At 37.3% G+C, this 23741-nt stretch overlaps 1 protein-coding gene across 1 annotated transcript in view; it reads right to left on the bottom strand.

The window, feature by feature from the left end:
- Window positions 1–23741, bottom strand: part of ZC3H6 (zinc finger CCCH-type containing 6) — a 52603-nt gene that overhangs the window by 18601 nt on the left and 10261 nt on the right. Inside the window, exons 2-4 of the mRNA XM_082852140.1 lie at window positions 14981–15161; window positions 7951–8073; window positions 1557–1833 (exon numbers count right to left, since the gene is read on the bottom strand). Of these exons, the coding sequence (XP_082708266.1) occupies window positions 1557–1833; window positions 7951–8073; window positions 14981–15161 (581 nt within the window). The remainder of the gene's footprint in view (window positions 1–1556; window positions 1834–7950; window positions 8074–14980; window positions 15162–23741) is intronic.

A 23741-nucleotide genomic window follows, 5' to 3' on the forward strand; every position in this document is an offset into this window, starting at 1 on the left:
TGCAGGGTTAATCACAGAATTTTTAAAAATGGGTGCAACTTAAATCCCAAATAATTACTAACAAACAAACCTAACAGTTTAGTAGACAAATTATGGCATATCTATTTAATTGAATAGAATGTAGACATTAAAATCTACTCATTAACATAAGAATGACTGAGGTACAATTCACAGTTAAGGGAGAAAAACAAGTTATAACAGTGTATAGTTTTTTGTTAAAAAATAATTGTCAAAAAATTCTAGACGAATGTATACCGGGGAATTCCCTGGCAGTCCAGTGGTTAGGACTCCGTGATTCTACTGCAGGGGGCCTGGGTTTGATCCCTGGTTGGGGAACTAAGATCCCACAAGCTGTGGCACAGCCAAAAAAAAAAAAAGTATACCAAAAATATTAATAGTAATTGTCTCTGGGAGTGGGGATTCAAACTGCTTTTGTTTTATCTTTGATCTTTGCTGGGTTATCTTTTCTACACATAGAAAAAGTTTTCTACATTTGACCATATATTATTTTCATAATTCTGGGGGAAAAATGAAAGTCAAAATAAAATGCAATACTCAATTCTTTAACAGAACAAACAGAAAGAGTTTGAAAGGAAGAACCCCAGGTGGGAAGGGATGAACAAGGCCTCTACATTCCCCTTATTCCCCAAGTGGAATGATCCCTGACACCACTATGTCTGGACTCCAGGAACAAACTTACTAATTACAATAGCATATGCATAGACAAATTCCTGTCTCTTTAGTTCAACAAAGCCTAGATCCACATTTTTCAAAGGAATTTTGCTTGGAAATCAAGAAAAAATAAAGCCATAAAAATAACCAAATTTACTCGTAACTGATTCCTTTTTTCAATGATAATTAAATGATAGCTACATAAGGCTTGTTGCTCACTACTTCACCTCAGCCTCATCTCGCTCCAGTTTTGTTGAAGCAGACATATTGACTGGACAGTTCTTAAGGCTGATTTGACCCTGATGTTACCCATAATTTCTATGGCAATCTTGTACTGGTCTCTCCAGGGACGATGTACCTCAATATAGCAGATGAATAGGTTATCACTCCAGAAATTTCTTTAGATTATGTTCTTATTTCTGATCCTGAAGGATGTCTATAGTCCTGAGTACATTTACATAGTGAAGATGATCACTACATTTTAAAGCCTAATAAAAGAATAGCTTCCCAGGATTCTGTCCTTAACAGGTCTAAAACATAAAGTAACCCAGAGTAACAGAGACAGCTGAAAAAGGTAGGTTATTTCTTTCAGTATACTGATACCATATAGAAGGGAGGGGAAAAACATAACAGGAAAGTTGTTTTACATTTTTATACACTTTAAAAATATTAAGAAATCTTTTAGATTCAAATTTTAAAATATCATGCAGATTGAAATATTTGTAGATTTTTGTCCTCAAGGTCTACAAATAAAAAAAAAACGAATTCAGGAAGCACAGGAATAAGCTGATCATGAGAAAGGGCAAAGAAATTTAAGATTTTACTTCATATTTACCTGTTTTAATAAGGTTCTCATATTAAAAAACAGACAATTTCAAACTTACCTTGCTGAATCCCTTTCAATCTTTGTTTTTTCCCTGGTTCTTTAGAAAAGGATGATCCTAAAGCAGTATTTGAGGTTTCTTTAGCTTGCCTGTATTGTTTCAGCCGACTGGCAAAATCTTCCTCTGTTTCCTGACTGTAGTTACCAAAGTTGTCATCACTGTAGTTACCAAAGTTATCATCACTGTAGGTACTGTACTCATCATATTCTTTACTTTTAAATTTTCTGTTATGTTGACTCTTCTTTGATGCCATGTAGCTTCCTGATATATGTCCATGCTAAGTGAAAACGCACAACCATTATCAAGATTTTTCAGTTATATATAGGAATTGATAGTAACAAAGGACATCTTTTTCCCCCCAGAAAGCTGGGAGAAAGAAGGGGAAAAGACAGTTATTAGTTCTGCCTCTTGGTTAGAACTTACCTATGGCACTATTTAAAACTAAGTTCAAAAAGCTAAATGCTACTCTGATGTTATTAAACATTATAATGTTCATAGAACATTGCTGGAGAGTGTGTCTTGTTCACTTTTTGTTTTCCGTGCCCATGTCTTATGTTTCTCATGCTCCATGCCTCGATATTTATACACATAAGAGTACTTTAAAATCCATACTGTCATACAGAAATTCCGTCTCCAAAAAACTGAAGAGGTCTTTTTGAAAACAGAAAAAAAAAATAGTGAAATAGCTTGGAGCAAGGGTAGAAAATATATAGAGTCTCCTAAGATTCAAAAATTCCCACATGACACGTTTAAGCATATTATATTTAATTAAAAAACTATATGTAAAGTCAAATTTGTAAAAAGAAAATATTTATATTTGAGGTTTAATAGAAAAAACAGATTTCCCTAATAGTAAAAAACATCTAATGAATAAACTGCTCATTAGAAACTATTATTGCACTTATACATTATTAATTTTATTGCTTTTTACTAAAGCATGTAAAAACAAAAAATACATTGTAGTCCTAGAAGTTCATTTAATGATAGTATTCAAGTATATCTCTATTTACTGAAATATTTTTATTACTTCTATCATATCTATTGTCAATTTTTTTATAAGAAAGCAAGAAAAAAATTGCACATAGGGCTTCCCTGGTGGCACAGTGGTTGAGAGTCCGCCTGCCAATGCAGGGGACACGGGTTTGTGCCCCAGTCCGGGAAGATCCCACATGCCGCAGAGCGGCTGGGCCCATGAGCCATGGCCGCTGAGCCTGTGCGTCCGGAGCCTGTGCTCCGCAATGGGAGAGGCCATAACAATGAGAGGCCCACGCACCGCAAAAAAAAAAAAAAAAAAAATTGCACATAATTACAGCTTGAGGATCTAGAAAAAGTCAGACCATGACTCATTTTCAGTTTAGTACATTTTAAATGTGATATAAAAATACTGCCCTGGCAGAATACCAACACGAGACTGTGTTTTTAATAAAATGCAGAGAACATACAGAGTGAAGTAAGTCAGAAAGAGAAAAACAAATATCGTATATTAACTCATATATGCGGAACCCAGAAAAATGGTACAGATGAACCGGTTTGCAGGGCAGGAATAGAGACACAGATGTAGAGAACAAACGTATGGACACCATGGGGGGAATGCGGGGTGGGGGGGGGGCGGGTGGTGGTGGTGGTGGTATGAACTGGGAGATTGGGATTGACATATATACACTAATATGTATAAAACAGATAACTAATGAGAACCTGCTCTATAAAAAATAACAATAAAATAAAATTCAAAAAAAAGTAAAATTCAGAGAAATATTAAGTCCTTTTCAGCAATTATAAAATAGAGAAAAAGTATATAACTAAAGCAATCAAGAAAATCAATTAGCTCATCAGTTTTAAATTTTGAAGACATTATATTAGATTTCCAAATTTTTTTAAGCAACATTTTTAAAGTTTATAAACTGTTCTCAGTCTAGCACTTCAGAAATTCAAAAGGGGATTTACAATTATAGCCAAAAGGCTGTTTCTTACATTTAAAAAAAAGCCACTATGAAAATAAAACAAAAAATAATTGCTTTGATTAAGTTGAAGATTTATTAGTTGAGTGGTACTTACATTTCCTTTTATAAAAAATGTGATTACATTAATTCTTCAAAAATATATTTCAACGCCTAATGAGCAAGGATTACTCTCTGTTAATGGGCGAGTATGAATTTTTCTCTAGAGATTAGATGCTTTTCACAAAAGCTTTAAGTCTTAATATTAATCCAATTCTCTGATTTTTCACAGTCTTTACAAAAATAATCTCCATAATTCCTACTTTTTCAAGCAGAATTATCTCTAAACTTTCAATCCATCCCTCCCTTGTTTTCCCAACTGCAAATATTCCTAGTAGCCCTCTAATTATGCAAACCTCAGGGCTTCTTCTGCAGTGACAGACTCTAATGTGGCTTGCTGCAGTGCTTAGTGTTTGCATCAGGGCACCACCCATGCGGTGCAAGCTCTCCAGGAAGCGCTAAATGAATGAGGGGGTTACAGAGCAGCCCCAGTTCTCTAGGAGAGTATCTCCTCGTGCTTCACATGTTCACCATTTGGAATGAACAAAATGTACTCACCAGCAAGGATCTAGCAAGTACTTTTAAAAGCCCTCCTAAAGATAAAAGAAATGAAAAAGACTATAAATTTTACTGAAGGATATAGTTTCTCCAATCACTTTGCTTATTGATTATTAGGCTATCTACCTGCTAGAATGTCTGTGGGGGCAGATTTGGTTTCTGTTACACAGGTTGTCACTCTAAGCATGAAATAAGAGAACAGGAGACCCTGAACAAGGATGAGGAAAAAGGAGATATATTAAGTACTAATTCAATAGCTAATTTAATAGCTAGATGCTAATACTATATTCTATTGTCGGCCTATAACTGTAGAAGTGTCATACAGTAGATACTTGTTATCTAATTAAATGAGATTTTTAGGATATACTTTCTAACCTCAGTGAGTCAACACTAAACCATATGTGAAGGAAATGATCCTGAACTTTCTCTTCTAATGGCAGACTAGGTAATTTAATTCAGATCAGTCCTCCTCCTAAAAAAATGCAGCAAAGATAGACAAGATATTTCTTTCAGACCACTGTAGACATCAAAGAGCTAACAAATTAGTGAAGGATTACTGAACCGTTACCCATGGAGTAGATGAAAATCCCCAGAAGTGAGCAGTACTTGGAGCTGTTTTTGCTCTGAAAGCATCAGCCCAGCATGAAAAATCATCTGAAAAGGTTCAACAGCACTTTTGACTATCCTTTCAATCTTTGGGAACAAAAGGAGTCCAGAGTCTGGAAAAAGCGGAAGCCTTAGCGACCCCCACCCACCAGAACTCAGAAAGTCTGGGGTTTTTCAGATACATGCACACTGACCTGAATACTCCTCAGTGCTCCTGAGAGCATCAGGATTTTTCTAGCACAAAATAATACTCAGATTGAAGATTCTGTTCATACAGTGCAACATATTTAAGGAAGACATAAAGTATATCATGTTGTTTTAAATTTTTTTCTGTTTAAAACACATCAAATAATGTTTGCACTTGAAGAGGTAGGTGGCACAAAATTCATATACTGAAGCCCTAACCCTCAGTACCTCAAAATATGACAGTGTTTAGAGAAAGGGCCTTTAAAGAGGTGATTAAGTTAAAATGAGGATGTTAGGGTGGGCCCTGATCCAATTTGACTGCTGCCCTTATAAGAGGAAATTTGGACACACAGAGACACCAGGAGTCCACGTGCACAGAGGAATGACCATGTGAGGACAAAGCAGCACGAAGGTGACCATCTACAAGCCAAGGAGAAAGACCTAAACAGATCCTTCCCTTGTGGCCCTCAGAGGAAACCAAACCTGCCAGCACCTCGATCTTGGACTCAGATCTAGCCTCCAGACTGTGAGAAAATAAATTTCTGTTGTTTAAGCCACCAGTCTGTGGTATGTTGTTATGGCAGCCCTAACAGACAAATACATGACGTATTCTTTATTTTCAAAGGTTTGAAATTTGTAGCATATGTCTTGTAAAATATTTTTTTTAATATCAGAAAGCAAAGAATGAAATTGAAAGTTTAATGTTTCTCTTTAAAAAGCAGTAACTCAAAACCACAGTGAGATATCATTTCACACCAATTAGGAAGGCTGTTATCCAAAACAAAACAAACAAACAAAAACAGAAAATAACAAGCTTGACAAGGATGTGGAGAAATCAGAAAAATCTCATGCATTGTTGGTGGAAATGTAAAATGGTGCAGCCTGGGGCCTCCCTGGTGGCGCAGTGGTTGAGAGTCCACCTGCTGATGCAAGGGACACGGGTTCGTGTCCCGGTCCGGGAGGATCCCACATGCCGCAGAGCGGCTGGGCCCATGAGCCATGGCCACTGAGCCTGCGTGTCCGGAGCCTGTGCTCCGCAATGGTAGAGGCCACAGCGGTGAGGGGCCCGCGTACCGCAAAAAAAAAAAAAAAAAATGGTGCAGCCTTTGTGGGAAACAGTTGGTAGTTCCTCAGAAAGTTAAATGTAGAAATAACATATCATCAAGTAATTCCACTCCTAGGTCTATACTCCAAAGAATTGAGAGCAGAGTCTCAAAGAGATACCTATACACCCACGTTCATAGCAGCATTATTCACAATGCGCAAAAGGTGGAAGCAATCCAAGTATCTATCGACAAAATGTGGTATATACATATAATTGAATATTATACAGCTTTGAAAAGGAAGGAAATTCTGATACATACTACAACACAGATGGACCTTGAAAAAATTATGGTTAAGTGAAATAAGCCAGACACAAAAGGACAAATACAGCATGATTCCACCTATACGAAGCACCTAGAGCAGGCAAATTCATAGAGATGGAAAGTAGAATAGTGGTTACCAGGAGTGGAGGGAGGGGGAAATTAGGTATTATTGCTTGATAGGTACATGGCTTCTGTTAGGAAGATGAAAAAGTTCTGGAAATGGACAGAGTGATGGTTGCACAACATCATAAATAAACTTAATGTCACTGAACTGTATATTTTAAAATGGTGAAAATAGTGAATTTTTCCAAAGACATACAAATGGCCAACAGACACATGAAAAGATGCTCAACATCACTAATCATCAGGGAAATGCAAATCAAAACCACAAGGATAGGGCTCTCCTGGTAGCACAGTGGTTAAGAACCCGCCTGCCAATGCAGGGGACACGGGTTTGAGCCCTGGACCAGGAAGATCCCACATGCCGCAGAGCAACTAAGCCCATGCGCCACAACTACTGAGCCTGCGCTGTACAGTCCGCAAGCCACAACTACTGAGCTTGCATGCCACAACTACTGAAGCCCGTGTGCCTAGAACCTGTGCTCCACAACAAGAGAAGCCACCATGCACCGCAATGAAGAGTAGCCCCCGCTCCCTGCAACTAGAGAAAGCCAGCGCACAGCAACAAAGACCTGATGCAACCAAAAATAAGTAATTAATTTAAAAAAAAACACAAAAACCCACAAGGACATATCACCTCACACCTGGCAGAATGGCTATCATCAAAAAGACAAGAAATAACAAGTGTTGGTGAAAATGTGGAGAAAAGGGGACACTTGTACACTGTTGGTGGTAATGTAAATTGGCGCAGCCGCTGTGGAAAACAGTACAGAGGTTTCTCAAAATATTAAGAATAGAACTACCAAATATCCAGCAATTCCACTTTGGGGTATTTTCCCAGAGAAAATAAAAACACTAATTCGAAAAGATATATGCACCCCTATGTTCACTGCTGCATTGTTTATACTAGCCAAGATATGGAAGCAACCTAAGTGTCCATTAACAGATGAACGGATAAAGAAGATGCAGTATATATATATATATATATATGCAGTATACGCAGTATATATACAATGGAATATTACTCAGCCATAAAAAAGAATGAAATCTTGCCATTTGTGACAATAAGGACGGACTTAGAGGGCATTATGCTAAGTGAAATAAGGCAGATAGAGAAAGATAAATATCACTATTATTTCTCTTATATGTGGAATCTAAAAACCAAAACAAATGAGCAAACATAACAAAACAGGAACAGATTCACAGATAGAACAAACAAGTGGTTACCAGAGGGGAATGGGGATGAAATAGGTGAGGGAGATTAAGAGGTACAAACTTCCAGTTGCAAAATAAATGAGTCACAGGGATGAAATGTACAGCATGGGGAGAACAGTTAATAATAATGTAATATCTTTGTATGGCGACAGATGGTAACCAAACTTATTGTGGTGATCATTTTATGTACAGAAATATTGAATCCTATGTTGTGCACCTGGAACTAACACAGTGTTGTAGGTCAATTATACTCCAATTTAAAAAAAAAGAGAGAGAAAAAGAAATAGTTAAAATGGTAAATTTTATGTTCTGTATATTTTATGACAATAAAAATAAAGGCAATACCTGAGGAAATGGAATGTCATAATCCCTGTAGAAACCACTTCTTTTTCTGTGGGAACTTTCTGTATGTTCAACCTCTGAATCCAGGCTGTAGTCTGAACTATCATCACTGGATGGAGAATTATGCTAAAAGAAGGAAAAACCAAAAATGTTACATTTACAAAAGGAAGAAAATTTAACTAGTATCTAGATAAGCTTGTTTCAGCCAGAGGTGCCAACCAACAGATTATATTATCCTAGTAGGTTCTGAAGTATTAACTGGAAAATTCTTGTTCCAAAGACCACCTCCACCCCAACTCCTCTGAAATTTTCTGAGGAACAGTACATCTTCCTCTTTTCTCGGGGATTTTAATGGCAGCATTTTCCCCATCATCCCTTTGGCCCAAGGACTTCAAATAGAAAATACTGCACCTCTATGCTCTAAAGTGATCTTAAATTTAAGTTAATCTTTATTTTTAAAATCTTTGGCTGCGTTGGGTGTTCGCTGCTGCGTGCGGGCTTTTAGTTGCTGCGAGCGGGGGCTACTCTTCGTTGCAGTGCACGGCTTCTCACTGTGGTGGCTTCTCTTGTTGTGGAGCATGGGCTCTAGGCACGCGGGCTTCAGTAGCTGTGGCATGCGGGCTCAGTAGTTGTGGCTCGCGGGCTCTAGAGCGCAGGCTCAGTAGTTGTGGCGCACGGGCTTAGCTGCTCCGTGGCATGTGGGACCTTCCTGGACCAGGGCTCGAACCCGTGTCCCCTGCATTGGTAGGCGGATTCTTAACCACTGCACCACCAGGGAAGCCCCTAAGTTAATCTTAAAGGAAATAAAATTGGTTCCTCATCACCAAAAAGAGTCCTAGAACATGAATAGAGTATGAAGTAATTTATTTTTACCTAAAACAGCTTTAGAGTTCTTAATCTATTGCATAAGTACCCTAAATCTAAAAGATAGCAAACATTCCAAATTATAAATATAACATAAATCCAACCCACAAAATTGAACAAAGATGAAATGCAAACCACAAGTAATTGACAGTGATTGACAAATATCAAGAATAAGCTTTTTCAAGTATGAATGCAATTTCAAAAAAAAAAAATCACGAAATATCCTCCATCTAGCCAAAATAATTACCTTCCCAGGTTGAGCACCCTCTTTAAAAAAATTTTTTGAAGTTCTTATCAACAAAGACACTGACTCTGTATTTTATCATCCTTGCATTCCCAGCATCTAAGACTAGAACAAACTCAGTAAAAATGTGCTGAACTAAATTGACCTCTTGATACTTTTACAGTATAAGGATCCGTTTTCTTCTACTCCATTCTTAAATGCTGGTTTAAGAAGACAAACTGTTTTCCTCCACCTTGTTCTTAAATGTTCTGGGGTTTAGTTTTGGGGTGCTGTTAATTCTGCTTTTGTTGACCTGATAGGTGATATGAAGATCTTTTTATAATTATGCTATGAAATGCTTCAAGCTTAACTACCTAATCTTTTTGGTTAGGACTTGAAATAAATATTGTCCATTTAAAAGCCAAGTTTGCTCTGTTACTAGCAGAAGTCAGCTCTGGCTCAAAAGAAAACCTTTACCTTGAAGAACACTAAAGGGGTAAGGCTTGCTTAAGAAGAAGTTCAAACAGAGGCATTGCTTCAGGAAGAGCCATCAGAGAAGAGAAGATTCTGTTTAAGGGAGAAGATTCTTCAGGCTAGCCCCCAAAAATGAGTCTAGAACACAGACGTTAAGAAGTCATTAGGGGGCTTCCCTGGTGGCTCAGTGGTTGAGAGTCCACCTGCCGATGCAGGGGACGCGGGTTCGTGCCCCGGTCCGGGAAGATCCCACATGCCGCGGAGCAGCTAGGCCCATGAGCCATGGCCACTGAGCCTGCACGTCCGGAGCCTGTGCTCCGCAACGGGAGAGGCCACAACAGTGAGAGGCCCACGTACCGCAAAAAAAAAAAAAAAAAAAAAAAGAAGTCATTAGGAAGGCTATTATAAAAAAATATGTATGTGGCTCACCTACAGTAATAAGAAGTAATTATTAACCCAAAATTAGCAATTGGACTACATTAAAAATAGCTGGAAATAGTAGAGAGTAATTAAAAATTATTAAATTTTTAAGTGAAAAGGATAGTATACTTTTTTTATTTCAGAATTTTTGAGTTTCTTTTTTTTGGTTATTGTTTGGTATCTGTTTGGTGTTTGAAAGTGTTCCCTTACTTTTGTTATTTTACCTATAATACACTGGTGGATTATTTCTTTCAATACACTTGGTTGGTAAGTACTAAAGTTCAAGTCTAGGGACTTCCCTGGTGGTCCAGTGGGTAAGACTCCACGCTCCCAATGCAGGGGGCCCTGGTTCGATCCCTGGTTGGGGAACTAGATCCCTCATGATGCAACTAAGAGTCTGCATGCCACAACTAACGATCCCGCATGCTGCAAAGAAGATCCTGCATGCCACAACTAAGAGCCAGCCCAGCCAAATAAATAAATGTTTTAAAAATAAATAAAGTTCAAGTCTCAGTGATTATGCTTTCTATAGAACTCTTAACAAACATGACACCACAACGTGGTGAGTAAAGAGGGCAAAAGACATAGTCAAGAACTAATTAACAGGATAGCCATTTAGTGACCCCTTCAAATATTCAAACAGTAACAGAAAGAATTTAGGGACTTCAGTGACTTCCCCAAACCATGCCAGCCTTTTCACACCTTTTTGCTTTTGTATTCTCTGTGTCTCTTTGGTCAACGAGCTAATTCCTACCTGTCCTTCAAGATTTATCACAAAAAATCTCCATGTCCAATAGTAAGAGAATGATACTAAAGTATAATACAATACAATCAATTAAAATGGTATTTTAGAAGATTTTATAGAAACAACAAAATGTTTATCTGTACTATTAAGTGAAAATGCAAAATATAAAATCAATTAAATGGCATTTCTCTAATAATAATTGTCCACAAATTCATTATTACTCCTACCCTGAAGAGGTGGAGATTAATTCCTCTCCCTTTGAGTGTGGACTAGACTTAGAAGCTTGCTTCTAGCGAACAGAATTTGTCAGAAGTGATTAGGTTATAAAAAAGACTGTAGCTTTCATCCTGGGTGCTCTCTCTTGCTCTCTTGCTTTGGAGGAAGCCAGCCAAAGCACGAGGTCAAAGAAGTGGTATGTAAAGGGGTCCACATGGTGAGGAATGGAGGCCTGCCAAGAGCCACATGACCGAACTTGGAAGAGGATCCTGCCTTAGTCAGGAGATGACTGCAACCTCGCAGGAAGCGCTGAGCCAGAATACCAAGTTAAGCCGTGCCCACGTTCCTGACCCACAGAAACTAGGAGAAAAACTTTTGTTGTTTTAAGCTTCTAAGTTTGGGGTAATGTATTGTGCAGCAATAGTTAACTAATACAGGTTTTGGTATCTGGAAATGCGGTGCTGCCAGTACAAATATCTAAAAGGTAGAACTGGTTTTGGAACCAGGCAGTGGATAGAAACTGGAATGATTTTAAGAGGGCACTAGTGAAAGCCTAGATCACCCTGAATTATTGTTAGTAAAATTCTGGACTTTGGGGCAACTTAAAAGGAGAATGAGAGAGATCTTATTAAAACTGGAAAAAGGGAGATCCTTGTTATGCAGTGGCAGAAATCTAGCAACACTGTTACATTCAGCAATATGGAAAGTAGAAAATGTGTCTAATGAACTAGGTGATCTAGTTAAGATTTTCAAGCAAAATGTTGAAAGTACCTATCTATGAGGAAAGATAGACGAATTAAAGGAAGAACTGTTAAAAAGGAACCAGGACTTGATGGTTTTAAAAGTTCTTAGCCTCAAAATATCTAACTTTGTTTTTGCGCTTCCCTTTTTCCTTAATTAGTTTGGCCAACCCGTGCTGCAGGGGGCACAGGTTCGATCCCTGATGGGAGAACTAAGATCCTGCGTGCCGTGCGGCATGGCCAAAAAAAAAAAAAAAAACTACTGACTTTTCATTCTAATTTGTTAAATTCTACTTATAACTTTATTAAGCCCTTCCTTTTTGTTTCTGTCTTACTTTGCTGTTTTCTAGATTTTAATACTATAATAATTTTTCTTCTGATTATTTTTTAGCTATCTTCCATATGTCAAATTCTATTATTATTTTCATGTAATTCGGCAGATTTAGTCTGCATTCAAAGGTGTTTCTGTTTTTCAACTTTGTTATTTATGTCTAGATTTATTGCATTGTGGTTTGAGATTGCTCTTTGTACTATTTCTACTCCATCAAATTAACTGGAGTTTTCTTTGTTGCCTATGACATGGTCTATTATAATATTATAATATTTCTTTAATATCCTTACCACCTTTTCTTCCATTTGATTAATCTCCTTGGGTTAAGAGAGGTATACTGGTGTATCTCCTGTTATTACCGTATTCCTGTCTATTTCTTCTCATAGTTCCTATAGTTCCTGCTTTATGAAAACTGATGTTTAAGGGGATATTAAATAACAATAAACAAATAAATCTTCACTGTGAATTATAACCTTAACATTATAAAATGCCCTTCTTTGTTTCTTTCAATGCCTTTTTGACCTAAATTTGACTTTTTCATATATCAACACTGTGATTTCTGCCTTTTCTTTCTTTGCATCTGCCTGGTATAGCTTTACCCACTTTTCATTTTTTTATTTTTTTAACATCTTTATTAGAGTATAATTGCTTTACAATGGTTTTACCCACTTTTTAAATCTTTCTCTTTTACATAGCTTAGAGTTGGATTTTGCATTGTTGGGAGGTATATCTTTTGGTATTAGAAAGATTATATTTTTGTTTCAGTTATTTCTTTCAAGTTGTCTTTTTCCAATAACCTTAGTCCCTATCCCTTCTTTGCATACTATTTGTTTACTAGTAGGACCAATATTGAAATTAGGCAGTAACCTCTTCTTCTACTTCCTCTCTTTCATTCCCAGGATAATAATTTGAAGTATATTTAAAAAGTCTCAGTTAATAACTAAAAAACTACCAAGAAGGTTATCCTGCTTACCATATATTCTTCTGCTTTCCCTGACGTTTTTTACAGCTGTAATGTTTCGATACATAATTTACTGCCCCCCATGTCCATCATTTAGTCCTAGCTTTACAGACTAATACATAGTGTATGTAGATCACTCTCACTTTTTCAACCAGTCATTTTGGTTATCTGAACGTGTGCTCTAGGAGATTCTATGAGAAGTCTTATGATAATATTTCCTGACTTCTATTATATACAGTTTTTCTGAGGACTTTATATTTGAAGTTCAGTGTTTAGCTGGATATAAAATGCTTGGCTTGCATTTTATTCAAATACATTACTCCATTATCTTCTGGCATAAAATGTTGATATCAAAAATTTTTCTATAAATCTGACTTTCCTTTCTTAATAAGTGGCTTGGTCTTTGCCTAAATGACCAAAGGATTCCCTTTTTCCCCAGTTCTGCTGATGCTGTTTGATCATAGTCTGTATTATTTTCTTAATTTTTAAAAATCATTTTGAAATGTTAAGTTTTTCATGTTTTGTGGGCGTTCCTTCCTTTCTGGAAGAATATTATTCTCCCCAGTTTCCTCTTTTTTTTTAATAAGAATAACTTATATGGAATGTGGGCATGGTCCAATCTTGTTGCTCATGTGTCAAAGGAGGAATGAGTCAGGAAAACTTTCCTAGCTTCACTCTCTAGGGTTACTTCTTCTGTCGTTAGCACATGAAGTATGAAAAAACATGGCTGTGTATCTTCTGAGATATGCCACCCCTGCTCCCTTCCCTGATTTTCTTTCCTTGGCCCTAGTATTCTTGTCCTCTCAACTTAGATTCTACTCCTAGCAGTTTTCTCCTCAGGGTGGGACTCTGTCCTAGAAGAGATTTAGTTGGTGAGTATTCATCAGGCACAGACCATTCTAGCACCACACAATCTTACGTGGTCACCTTATACTCATGTGGGAACTGGGAGCTAGTAAAGCCCCCTCTCAGTTTCCACTGCTGTTTCTCAGTTTGGCCGACAGGCTTTCCATGTTCACTGGGGACTCCTGCATTGAGATGAATACCTGCTGGTAATTTGTTTTCTGGAAGTTCTTTTTACTTTTCTTCTGCTTCATTTCACACAATTGCTGATCCTACTCTGGTCTTGTTGCTGTCTGTGGTTGCTGTCTGTGGTTTTTTATTTCTGAGGTTTGTGAAGATAACTTGCTACTTCATTTTTTGGTAGATGTTGCCAATGAATTTTTGGTTTTGCTATTCTAATTGCTCTGTTTTTATGGGGGAAATTCAGGGAGTTTCAAAAACTACCCCACCACTGCTGCCAACTTTTCTCTGATTTCTCTGTCAGGATAGGTTTCCCTTCTTCTCAACCGCAATCCACATTATTCTGTATACAGCACCCAAGTGCTCTCTTGATAGCATTTGTTTTTCAATTGTTTACTGCCTCTCTCCTTCCCTTTTCAATGTAATCTCTATAACAGCAGAGACCATTTCATTCATTACTATAACCCCCAGCATACAGCACAGAGATTTCCACAGCAAGCACACAATAATACTTACAAATGAATAAATAAATGAATGGATGGACAATGCCAGTGCTGTTAATCTACATCTGTAGAGAATGAAACTTTCTTTCCTTAAGCTTTCAGTGTTCTTGCATACAATCTTCCATCAATTTAAAAGGTTTATTCTAATTTGCATTAAAAGTTACTTTGATTATTTAATTTTTTTATTGGAGTAGAGTTGCTTTACACTGTTGTGTTAGTTTCTGCTATACAGCAAAGTGAATCAGCTATACGTATACATATATCCCCTCTTTTTTGGATTTCCTTCCCATTTAGGTCACCACAGAGAACCTAGTAGAGTTCCCCTGTGTTATACAGTAAGGTTCTCATGAATACTTTTTAAATCTTTAAAACATTTCATATAATCTTTATGTTCATAAAATTTCTTAAGCACATAAAAAGACCTAATCCATATATTTTATAAGAAAATAAGCAATGATTTATACTTTGTAATTTTCAGTGTTTTATATTTCATAAAAATTTACCAAAAGAATAAAAAGTAGATTCTAACTAACCTTATGTTTCTCACGTTTTCTCCTTTTGGACTTTTTCTTCTCTTTTTCTTTCTTGTGTTTTTTCCTTGATTTTCTGTAGGCTTTCTCATTTTTCTGCTTTTCATCCTCTTTTGCTTCCTGTTCTTGTGTTTCTTCAAATCCTGCATCATCTATTTCACCATCTTCTAATTCACCATCTTCTCTGTAAAAGACAATGAAAATTTTAATTTTCAAATGTCAATTCTAAAGAGAATCTTACAGAAACAGTTCCAAAAGAAAAAAAAAGCATGAGCCAAGAATTTAAGTTATACTCATTTAGATCAGGGGTTGGCCAATTTTCTATAAAGGGCTAGATAGTAAACATTTTAAATTTGCAGGCCACATATGGTTTCTGTTGCAAAATCTCTCTTTTTTTACAACACCCTTCAAGAACATAAGAAGCAATTTCAGCAGCCATAGTTTGCCAACCTCTGATTTAGAGTAAGAGCATTGACTCTCACTCAGTAAACGAATGAATGCATGAATGCAATAGTATCCCAAGGTAATACAGCAATAGTTACCATCTATAATACTAAGCTACCATAAAAATGAAAGAAAGAAAGAAAGAAAGAAAAAGAGGGAGAGAGGGAGGGAGGGAGGAAGAAAGGGAGGAAGAAAGAAATTAAAACACTTTAGGAAGCAAACATTCTAACTACAGGAAGGAATTTAACTTAGTGACCTGTAGACAGCTATAAATAGCTTTAAAATAAAAGCAATGTAATATATTAATTCTCACCATAAGAGTAAACTTCAATAAGAAGACAAATTTCAATAGGTAGATAAGTAATCTACCTACTGAAACCTGAACCACAAAAGCAGAATAATAAATTCCTCAACTTGAATTTGTAAAAAATATTCAGAGTAAAACCCCAAATCTACAAATCTTTATACTAATTATGACATTTTTATAGTTACAGAAGCCCCAACGTTCACTAACAGTATTTTAAATGCAAATTAACCAACTGATCTACATGGGAAGATAAATACATAAAATAATTTTAACATTTTATCCTGTTTCCATACAGTTTGAAAAAATGCAAACAACTACAAATATTGCATGGTGATACAGAAAGATAAATGTCTTTTGTGACTGGAAGCAAATGAGAAGCACACAAACTATGGTGTGTGCATTTTAAAGATACTTTTAACTTACTAGAAATGTGTGATTTCTAAAATGCAAAACTGATCATGTAGCACTCTCCTGCTAAAAATCTTCAATGATGTGATGTCTCAAATTTGCTTCAAACAATCCACTGAGGATGAAGGAAGTGGTCTCAACAAGATTGGCCATGAGTTGGTAATTGCTGAAACTGTGGGATGTGTATATGAGGATTCATTCTACCATTCTATCAATATGTGTTTGAAGTTCTCCATAATAAAAAAGACAGTATCAGTGATTCCCTTCTGACCTGAGGATGATGTCAACACTCCTTGACTCCAAAAGGTCCTTTATAATTGAGTCCCTGATTCACCAGCTAATTTCAATTCAAGTCCCCAAGCCTTAAACATTGCCTTAAAAACTCTCATTGCCCTGCTCCTCTCAACATCCACCCTCCCACCTCCTTCACCTGGCTAAGTCCAATTCAATCTTTAGGACTCGGTTTAGATGTCCCTTCCTGCAAGATGCCTCCACTGACTACTCAGGATTAGGTGAGCTGCTCCATCCTAAGCACTCCCCTAATTATTCTCATTTCTTTATCTCTGCACTCTACACGTTATGTCTGAATGACTTGCTTATTGGTTGGTGAAAGCGGGGTATGGGACTGTGTCTTTCACAGCTGTATCTCCTAACCGCTAGCACGGTGCCCTGCTTTTTACTGAATGACTGAATGTAAAATATCCATAACCCTTGCCATTACAGAACAGGCACACAATATCACCCTGTATTGACTGTGAAGTCAATGTTGTTTTTCTCCAGTTTCCATCGTAAAATCAGATGGTTTTTCCATCGTAAAAACCATCTATTTAGGTGGACTTGAAAATTTCATGTGAGGCAGGTTCAGTATACTGGCTGTTGTAATTTAAAAAGTTTTGAGCTTTCATAACACCATAATACCTATGGCCCAAGAAAAATGAGTGCATATATTCACCCAAGGACAAGTATAAGGAAGTTTTTTAACAGCTTTAGTCATGATGGTAAAAAACTGTAAACAACCCAAATCTCCATGAACACGTGAATGGATTAATAGTGTTTCATTTACATAATGGAATACTATAAAGCCCAAAAAATTAACTACTGTACTGCTACACATAATACGATGAATGTTACAGACATAAGCAAAAGAAGCCAGACACAAGGGACTACTGTCTGACTCCATTTATATGCACTTCAAGAACAGGCAAAACTAATCTATGGTGATGTGAGTTAGAACAGCGATTACCTCTTGGAGGGTTATAGCTGACAAAAAAGGAGTACTAAGAAGCCTCCTAGGTTGTTAAAATATTCTCTATAGATGGGTATGGTGATTACTACATATCCACGTGTGTAAAAATTCATCAATTCTTAAAAATTCATTTAAGAATTGTGCATTTTACTGTCTATATGTAAAATCTAAATGCAAACAACAACAAAATCTACAGGTGTTCATCCTTTCTTTTACCATCATTCTCCTCCAGTTTGAGCTCCTTAAATCATACCTTAAAACCACTAATTCATAATTAGCATTTTTGACTAGAGCTATTTAAATAAAGTACTCAAGCTGAAAATGCTGCACATGATTATGTTCTACTTTACTTAAATTCTTTACCTGTGACATACGGGAATTTATATTTGTTATTAAACATAAAACACTGAAAGTTTAAAATTTTTTCTTTCTTTCCCTTTAGCCTCTTTATCATTTCAACATTCATACAATAACACATTTAAATTTGTAAATTTATGTTTGGTTACATAAAGGAGAGTAAAAGGAAATGAAGAACAATGATCCACACTTCTATGAGCTGCTTCCAATGCTTTAAAAAATCACCTTTGGGCACAGATGGAAAGCATGTGTGGCATAATGGAAAAAGGAGACTTAGTAGGAGGAAAACTGGATTCTAATTCTAGCTCTGTCACCAAAATAAAATAAAGCTTTCTTGACTGAGCACCTACCAATGTATCAGATACTAATCCAGCTCTGTGAAAAATCAAAAATAGAAGAGATAATAGAAGTAATTAAGAGTGCTTGCCATTCTCTAGATTTTGAATTAACACTATTATGAAAGCTGTTGTGGTTACTAAACCCAAGATAATTTGTTTTAATTTAATAAATAAAAAATAAAAGTTCCTAAGTCAACCATATATGGGTGACTTTTTATTAATGTAAAAATAGGGGGCTTCCCTGGTGGCACAGTGGTTGAGGACCTGCCTGCCAGTGCAGGGGACACGGGCTCGAGCCCTGGTCTGGGAGGATCCCACATGCCGTGGAGCAACTAGGCCCGTGAGCCACAACTACTGAGCCTGCGCGTCTGGAGCCTGTGCTCCGCAACAAGAGAGGCCGCGATAGTGAGAGGCCTGTGCACCGCGATGAAGAGTGGCCCCTGCCTGCCCCAACTAGAGAAAGCCCTTGCACAGAAACGAAAACCCAACACAGCCAAAAATAAATAAATAAATTTAAAAAAATAATAGAATGATTATGTCCTTTTTAGAAGGAGTCATATTCATGTCACAGACATGTACATAACCGTCCAGTTAATAAACAAAATTATCTTTAGAAGAATTTCTCTCAGGCATATCCATAAAGACAGTTAGACTAGAGGAAGAATGGGGAATGATTGCCAATAGGTACAGAGTTTTTTTTAGGAGTGATGAAAAGTGTTCTAAAATTAGATAGTGGTAGCAGTTGCATAACTCTGGAACATCCTAAAAATCAGTGAATTGTATACTTTAAAAGGTGAATTCTATCTCAATAAAGCTGTCATTTTAAAAAATAATAAAATAAAATTTTAAAAGATTTTATCTCTAAATATCTAGACTGGAGACAACTAGAGAAAATCATAATACACTGTAGTATAAATTAAAGACTCTGAAACTGGTCAATGCCCTCACTGTTCTTATTCTGAGGTGACTAGTCACTAAATCCTTACAAATTGATACGCCTCAATAGAGAATTCTACTTTTCTCCATTTTGATATTGTTGGCTATTAAAATAAATTAACCTGAACCATTCAGTCTTACCTCCACAGGTAGTGTCTGCTTTTTCTTTATGCTTGCCTAAAGGCTCCTGTTACAAGCTATAGATCAGAAACTGAGTCTTCTGGAAGAAACACAAAAGCCTCAATAAAAGACTATACAGGGCTTCCCTGGTGGCGCAGTGGTTGAGAGTCCGCCTGCCGATGCAGGGGACACGGGTTCGTGCCCCGGTCCGGGAAGATCCCACATGCCGCGGAGCGACTGGGCCCGTGAGCCATGGCCGCTGAGCCTGCGCGTCCGGAGCCTGTGCTCCACAACGGGAGAGGCCACAACAGTGAGAGGCCCGCGTACCGCAAAAAAAAAAAAAAAAAAAAAGACTATACAAGTGCTCCTGATGGATGATATTACAAAGATATTACTCATGAACACAAGCTTCCTGGGATAAGCTGATAATGATCACTACAAAAAAGACATTTTTCAGAGTAGACAAGTTTATAGAAGTAGACTGCTTATCCTAAAACCAAGAGAACACAAATTTTCTAGATGCTTGAAAATGATTGCTTGTAGCACTTTTCATGCTTTGTTCTAATTCATCCTGTCATTTCTCCCTTACCATGGATGATAAATGTAGGGGAACTGCTCTGTACCAGTGCCCTGGCAACCCTACATGTCTCCACATAGGCCACACAGGCAAGGCTCAACCACAGGCTGACCTAAACCTTAGCAGATGCCCTGTGGTCCCCCCGAAGTATGGAAAGATAGGTGCTGCTGCAAGGCTATTTCTCACCCACCTCCTTATTTCGTGGGAGGCTGCTATAAGGCAATTTCTCACCCACCTTCCCTGCTTCCGGTGAGGACTTAGGTTCTCCACCTTGCCCACTCCTAAGTGTACAGCTGCAGGCTGAAAAAAACTGCATAGCTGCAGTATGGAAACTGTTCCTCAGCAACAAGAGTGCCCTACCACTCACATTACCTATGACCCTCTGGCCTCTTTGATTTCAGTGTTATCCTGTAGGACAAGGGACACGAGAAGCCGACCCGATGCTGATACTGCATTTGTCGTCTGTGTAGGAAATAAACTCTCTGAACCTTACTCGCTGAACCGCAAGCAGGCGCCACAAAACACTTGCTTGGGCCTAGGATTTGCCCATGGCTGCCCTGCTTGTTTCCCTCAGTCTGTACAGCTTATGTGTGATCCTCTTGATTAAGCCCTAACCTAACTCCCTACCTTATGCCTCCCAAACCAGGTATTTCCCCTCAAGGAAAACACTGGCTGCCCATATTGGGGTCATGGAAGAGCTGCCTAACTTGAGTTTCTGTGCTTTTATGTTTATCCCAAACTGGACCGTGAACATTTACATCCTAGATGGTTTATCAGCATTCGTTTCAGAGAAAGTTTGTCTTTACAAATTACCAGTGGTAAAATCTGGATACCTACCAGCCTTCAAATCACTTTTATCCTTATCCTTTACCCAATACATTCTTACACCCTCTGGAATGTACTGGTTTGCAGAAACTCAGCTTATCCCTTTAAAATGACTATCTACAGCCATGGCAATTTTCACTTGGTTTGTTTTACTCCCCACGCCTGTCTTAGAACTTAGTCAAAGTCTCAACCCAAATACAAATTCCTTCAGGAATGGGATTTTGTACAAATATATGGGCAAAATTATATATTTTAACTAGCCTAACAGCCTTCATAGTCCTATGACAATCTTAGCAAATTTTGTTTAATTCTATGTATGTTATCTGTACCCCAGAGATAACAGAATTCCTTTGTTACTTTTGTTACAAGTAATTGCTCTTTTGTTTTTATAACTATATGTGGCCCTTCTAATCTTTATTTCCTGAATCAACAACATGGTTTCGCGTATTTACTTCATCAAAACCTAACTTGCATATATAAATAAAAAGTATATATAACAATGTAATAATTAGACATTTTTAGATATTTCCTTCCTATCTCCTTCAGGAGACCATGCTTCTCTGGGAGTGTCTGAAGGGACACTGATCTCCCTAGAAAAAAAAACAAAAACAAAAACTGTTACTCCCTTAAAGCTAGAATCCTTAGGGCTCTATCTTCAACTAAGGGGGTCATATAACTTGGAAAAATATATCAAAAATGTGTTGTTAACATTGACTGAAAGAATAAATAATACTGTAAAGCCCTAAAAGTACAACAAACTAAAGTCATTGATCCACGTGGTTGTAGATCACAGCATGGCCCTGGACTTCTTCCTGGCAAGCCAAGAAAAATATACAATATGGCTGATACTTCCTGCTTCTTATGGAATAATTCCATAAGGAAAGTTGACCAATCTATACTCAAACTAAAAGACAACCTGGCTATCAAATGTGGACTCAGCAGGAGCCTTAACATCTGACCTCCTGGTCAAGTGACGAACCTTTGGTCATCATTCTCAAGTGCCTTCCAGCTTCTCCTTTTAACAGTCATGGCTACTCTTACTTTTCTTTCAATGCCTGGTCTCCAGAATCAGATATGCTACTGCACAGCTGTTATTTCATGAGATGGTACAAAAATTTATTTTTATAACAGAAGGGAAACAAAGGGACTCAGTTAAGCCAAGGCCTTTTTAATCAGAGTTCCTACAAGATCGTAGCGTACACGTTAACTTGCTGTTTATGTGAGTAGGACAAGGGGAGACTGTTAAAGCTCTGCCAAAGTTCCCAACATGCGCATACAAAAAAAGTGCTGTGTGTCCTTGAGCCTAACAGGCACTATCATATCCCTCCTCAGACATCGTCATAAAGCAATGCCTGTGCTTTTGTGACAGAAGCAGAAAAAAATCAAAAGGAAGAATTTCTATTTCCCAAATGAACCAATCAGAACGTAATACCTCGAATTCCTCCCAATATGTAATAAACATTTTATATTCCTCTTTATCCCTTCCACTTTCAGCATGGAGAGACCCACTGAACTTGTTTCTTAGCCAGCAAGCAGATTAACAGATTAATTTTGCCTTTTTTTTTTAAGGTTCTGATAGAGTTCTATTATTCCTTGGAAGCTATTTATAGAGACTTTTATTGAACAAACTGTAAAATATGTAAATAAATCACGGTTAAAATTCTAAAGCTTAAAACAATGCTAAGACTAAGATTAGTTTACATAGCGGCATGCCAGAAATCCCGGACTAATTTCTAGATGTAAGCTGCAAATTTGACCCTGAGCTTTAGGAAACAGGATAAGGTATAAGACAACAGTGCTTTTAGGACAAGAACAGATCAGTTGCTCAAGAGAAGCACAATTTTGTTTCTGGGAGTGAGAAGGGAGAGAAATTTCTCCTCTGAGTCCTTATAAATATTATCAGATACAATGGGCAGTACTTGATACAATGGACACTATCTTCAATAGTGTCCATACAACAGTTTATCACTTACAGCATACCCCAATTTGAACCAAGGGCATGATGCCAAAGTTCAATTGAGAAGAAGCAATTATATGAGGAAACAAAGTAATATTGTCTAAGTACACAACTGTCTGGTGTTCTGATTTAATCCAGGGATGAAAACCACAACATCTAGAGCAGCATTTCTCAAAAACTATATGTTTATAAGAATCTTCTGCCCTCCCAGCAAAAAAAAAAAAAAAGTGCCATTCATTCATTTAACATATTTATTCACTACTAACTGGGGATACGATGGTAAACAAAAAAGACACGGCTTTCTTCTCTCATGAAGTTTTCAATCTAGTGATGGCGGAGACAGACATCAAAGAATCACACAAATAAATATAAAATAACAACCATATACGAAGGAGGTAAAAGTGCTACGAGTGTACACGATAGGGAAAAGTCATGTCAGGGAAGTCTGGAAGGCTTTCCCTGAGGAAGTCATGAATGAACTGAGATGATGAGTTAGCCTAGGAGAAGAGGGGTAGGGAAGGGCCTCTGGCAGACAGAGAAAATAGGATGAGCAAAATTTCTTTGTATGAGAAGTGAGGCAGGAACGGAGACAAGGCCAGTGTCACTGGATCATAGAGAAAAGGGGAGAAGCTGGTTCATAATTATACTGGAGTGATGGGTAGCACTAGATCATGCAGGGCTTTGGGCATGTTTGGAGTTTATCCTAGAGAAATGAAGAAACACTGGACGTGTTTTTTCCAGGAAAGGAGGCATTGTAATTAGATCTCCATTTTGAAATACAAATTTTGGCATTGTAATTAGATCTCCATTTTGAAATACAAATTTAATTGAGAGTGAAAAACAGATCTAGAGGAGAGACAAAACAGATACAGCAAAAGCAGGATGCCACTGCAACAATCCAAAAGAAGAATGGAACAGATATGGAGATGCTGATACTAGACGCACTCCACTCGAATACAATCACTGTTACTGATAGGAATGTTTTTTCTCCAACAGTGTTGAGGCAAAAAAAAAAAAAAAAATTAGCTGAAAGCTACTAATATCGAGAAATGAATAGACTATTATCTATTATATAGACTATATAGAATAGACTATTATAAATCATTCCCATGATTTATACCTTTAAAATGTCACCTCATTATTGCTGAAGTGACCATTCCTTTGAATTGGGTCAAGATTTCCCTTAAAAATAGTAAGGATATGCATGAATAATATATTAATATTCTCTATCATAGCAGCACGTAATCCC

This window comes from Leucopleurus acutus, assembly GCF_964270905.1.
Source record: "Leucopleurus acutus genome assembly, chromosome: 12".
Taxonomy (NCBI): domain Eukaryota; kingdom Metazoa; phylum Chordata; class Mammalia; order Artiodactyla; family Delphinidae; genus Leucopleurus; species Leucopleurus acutus.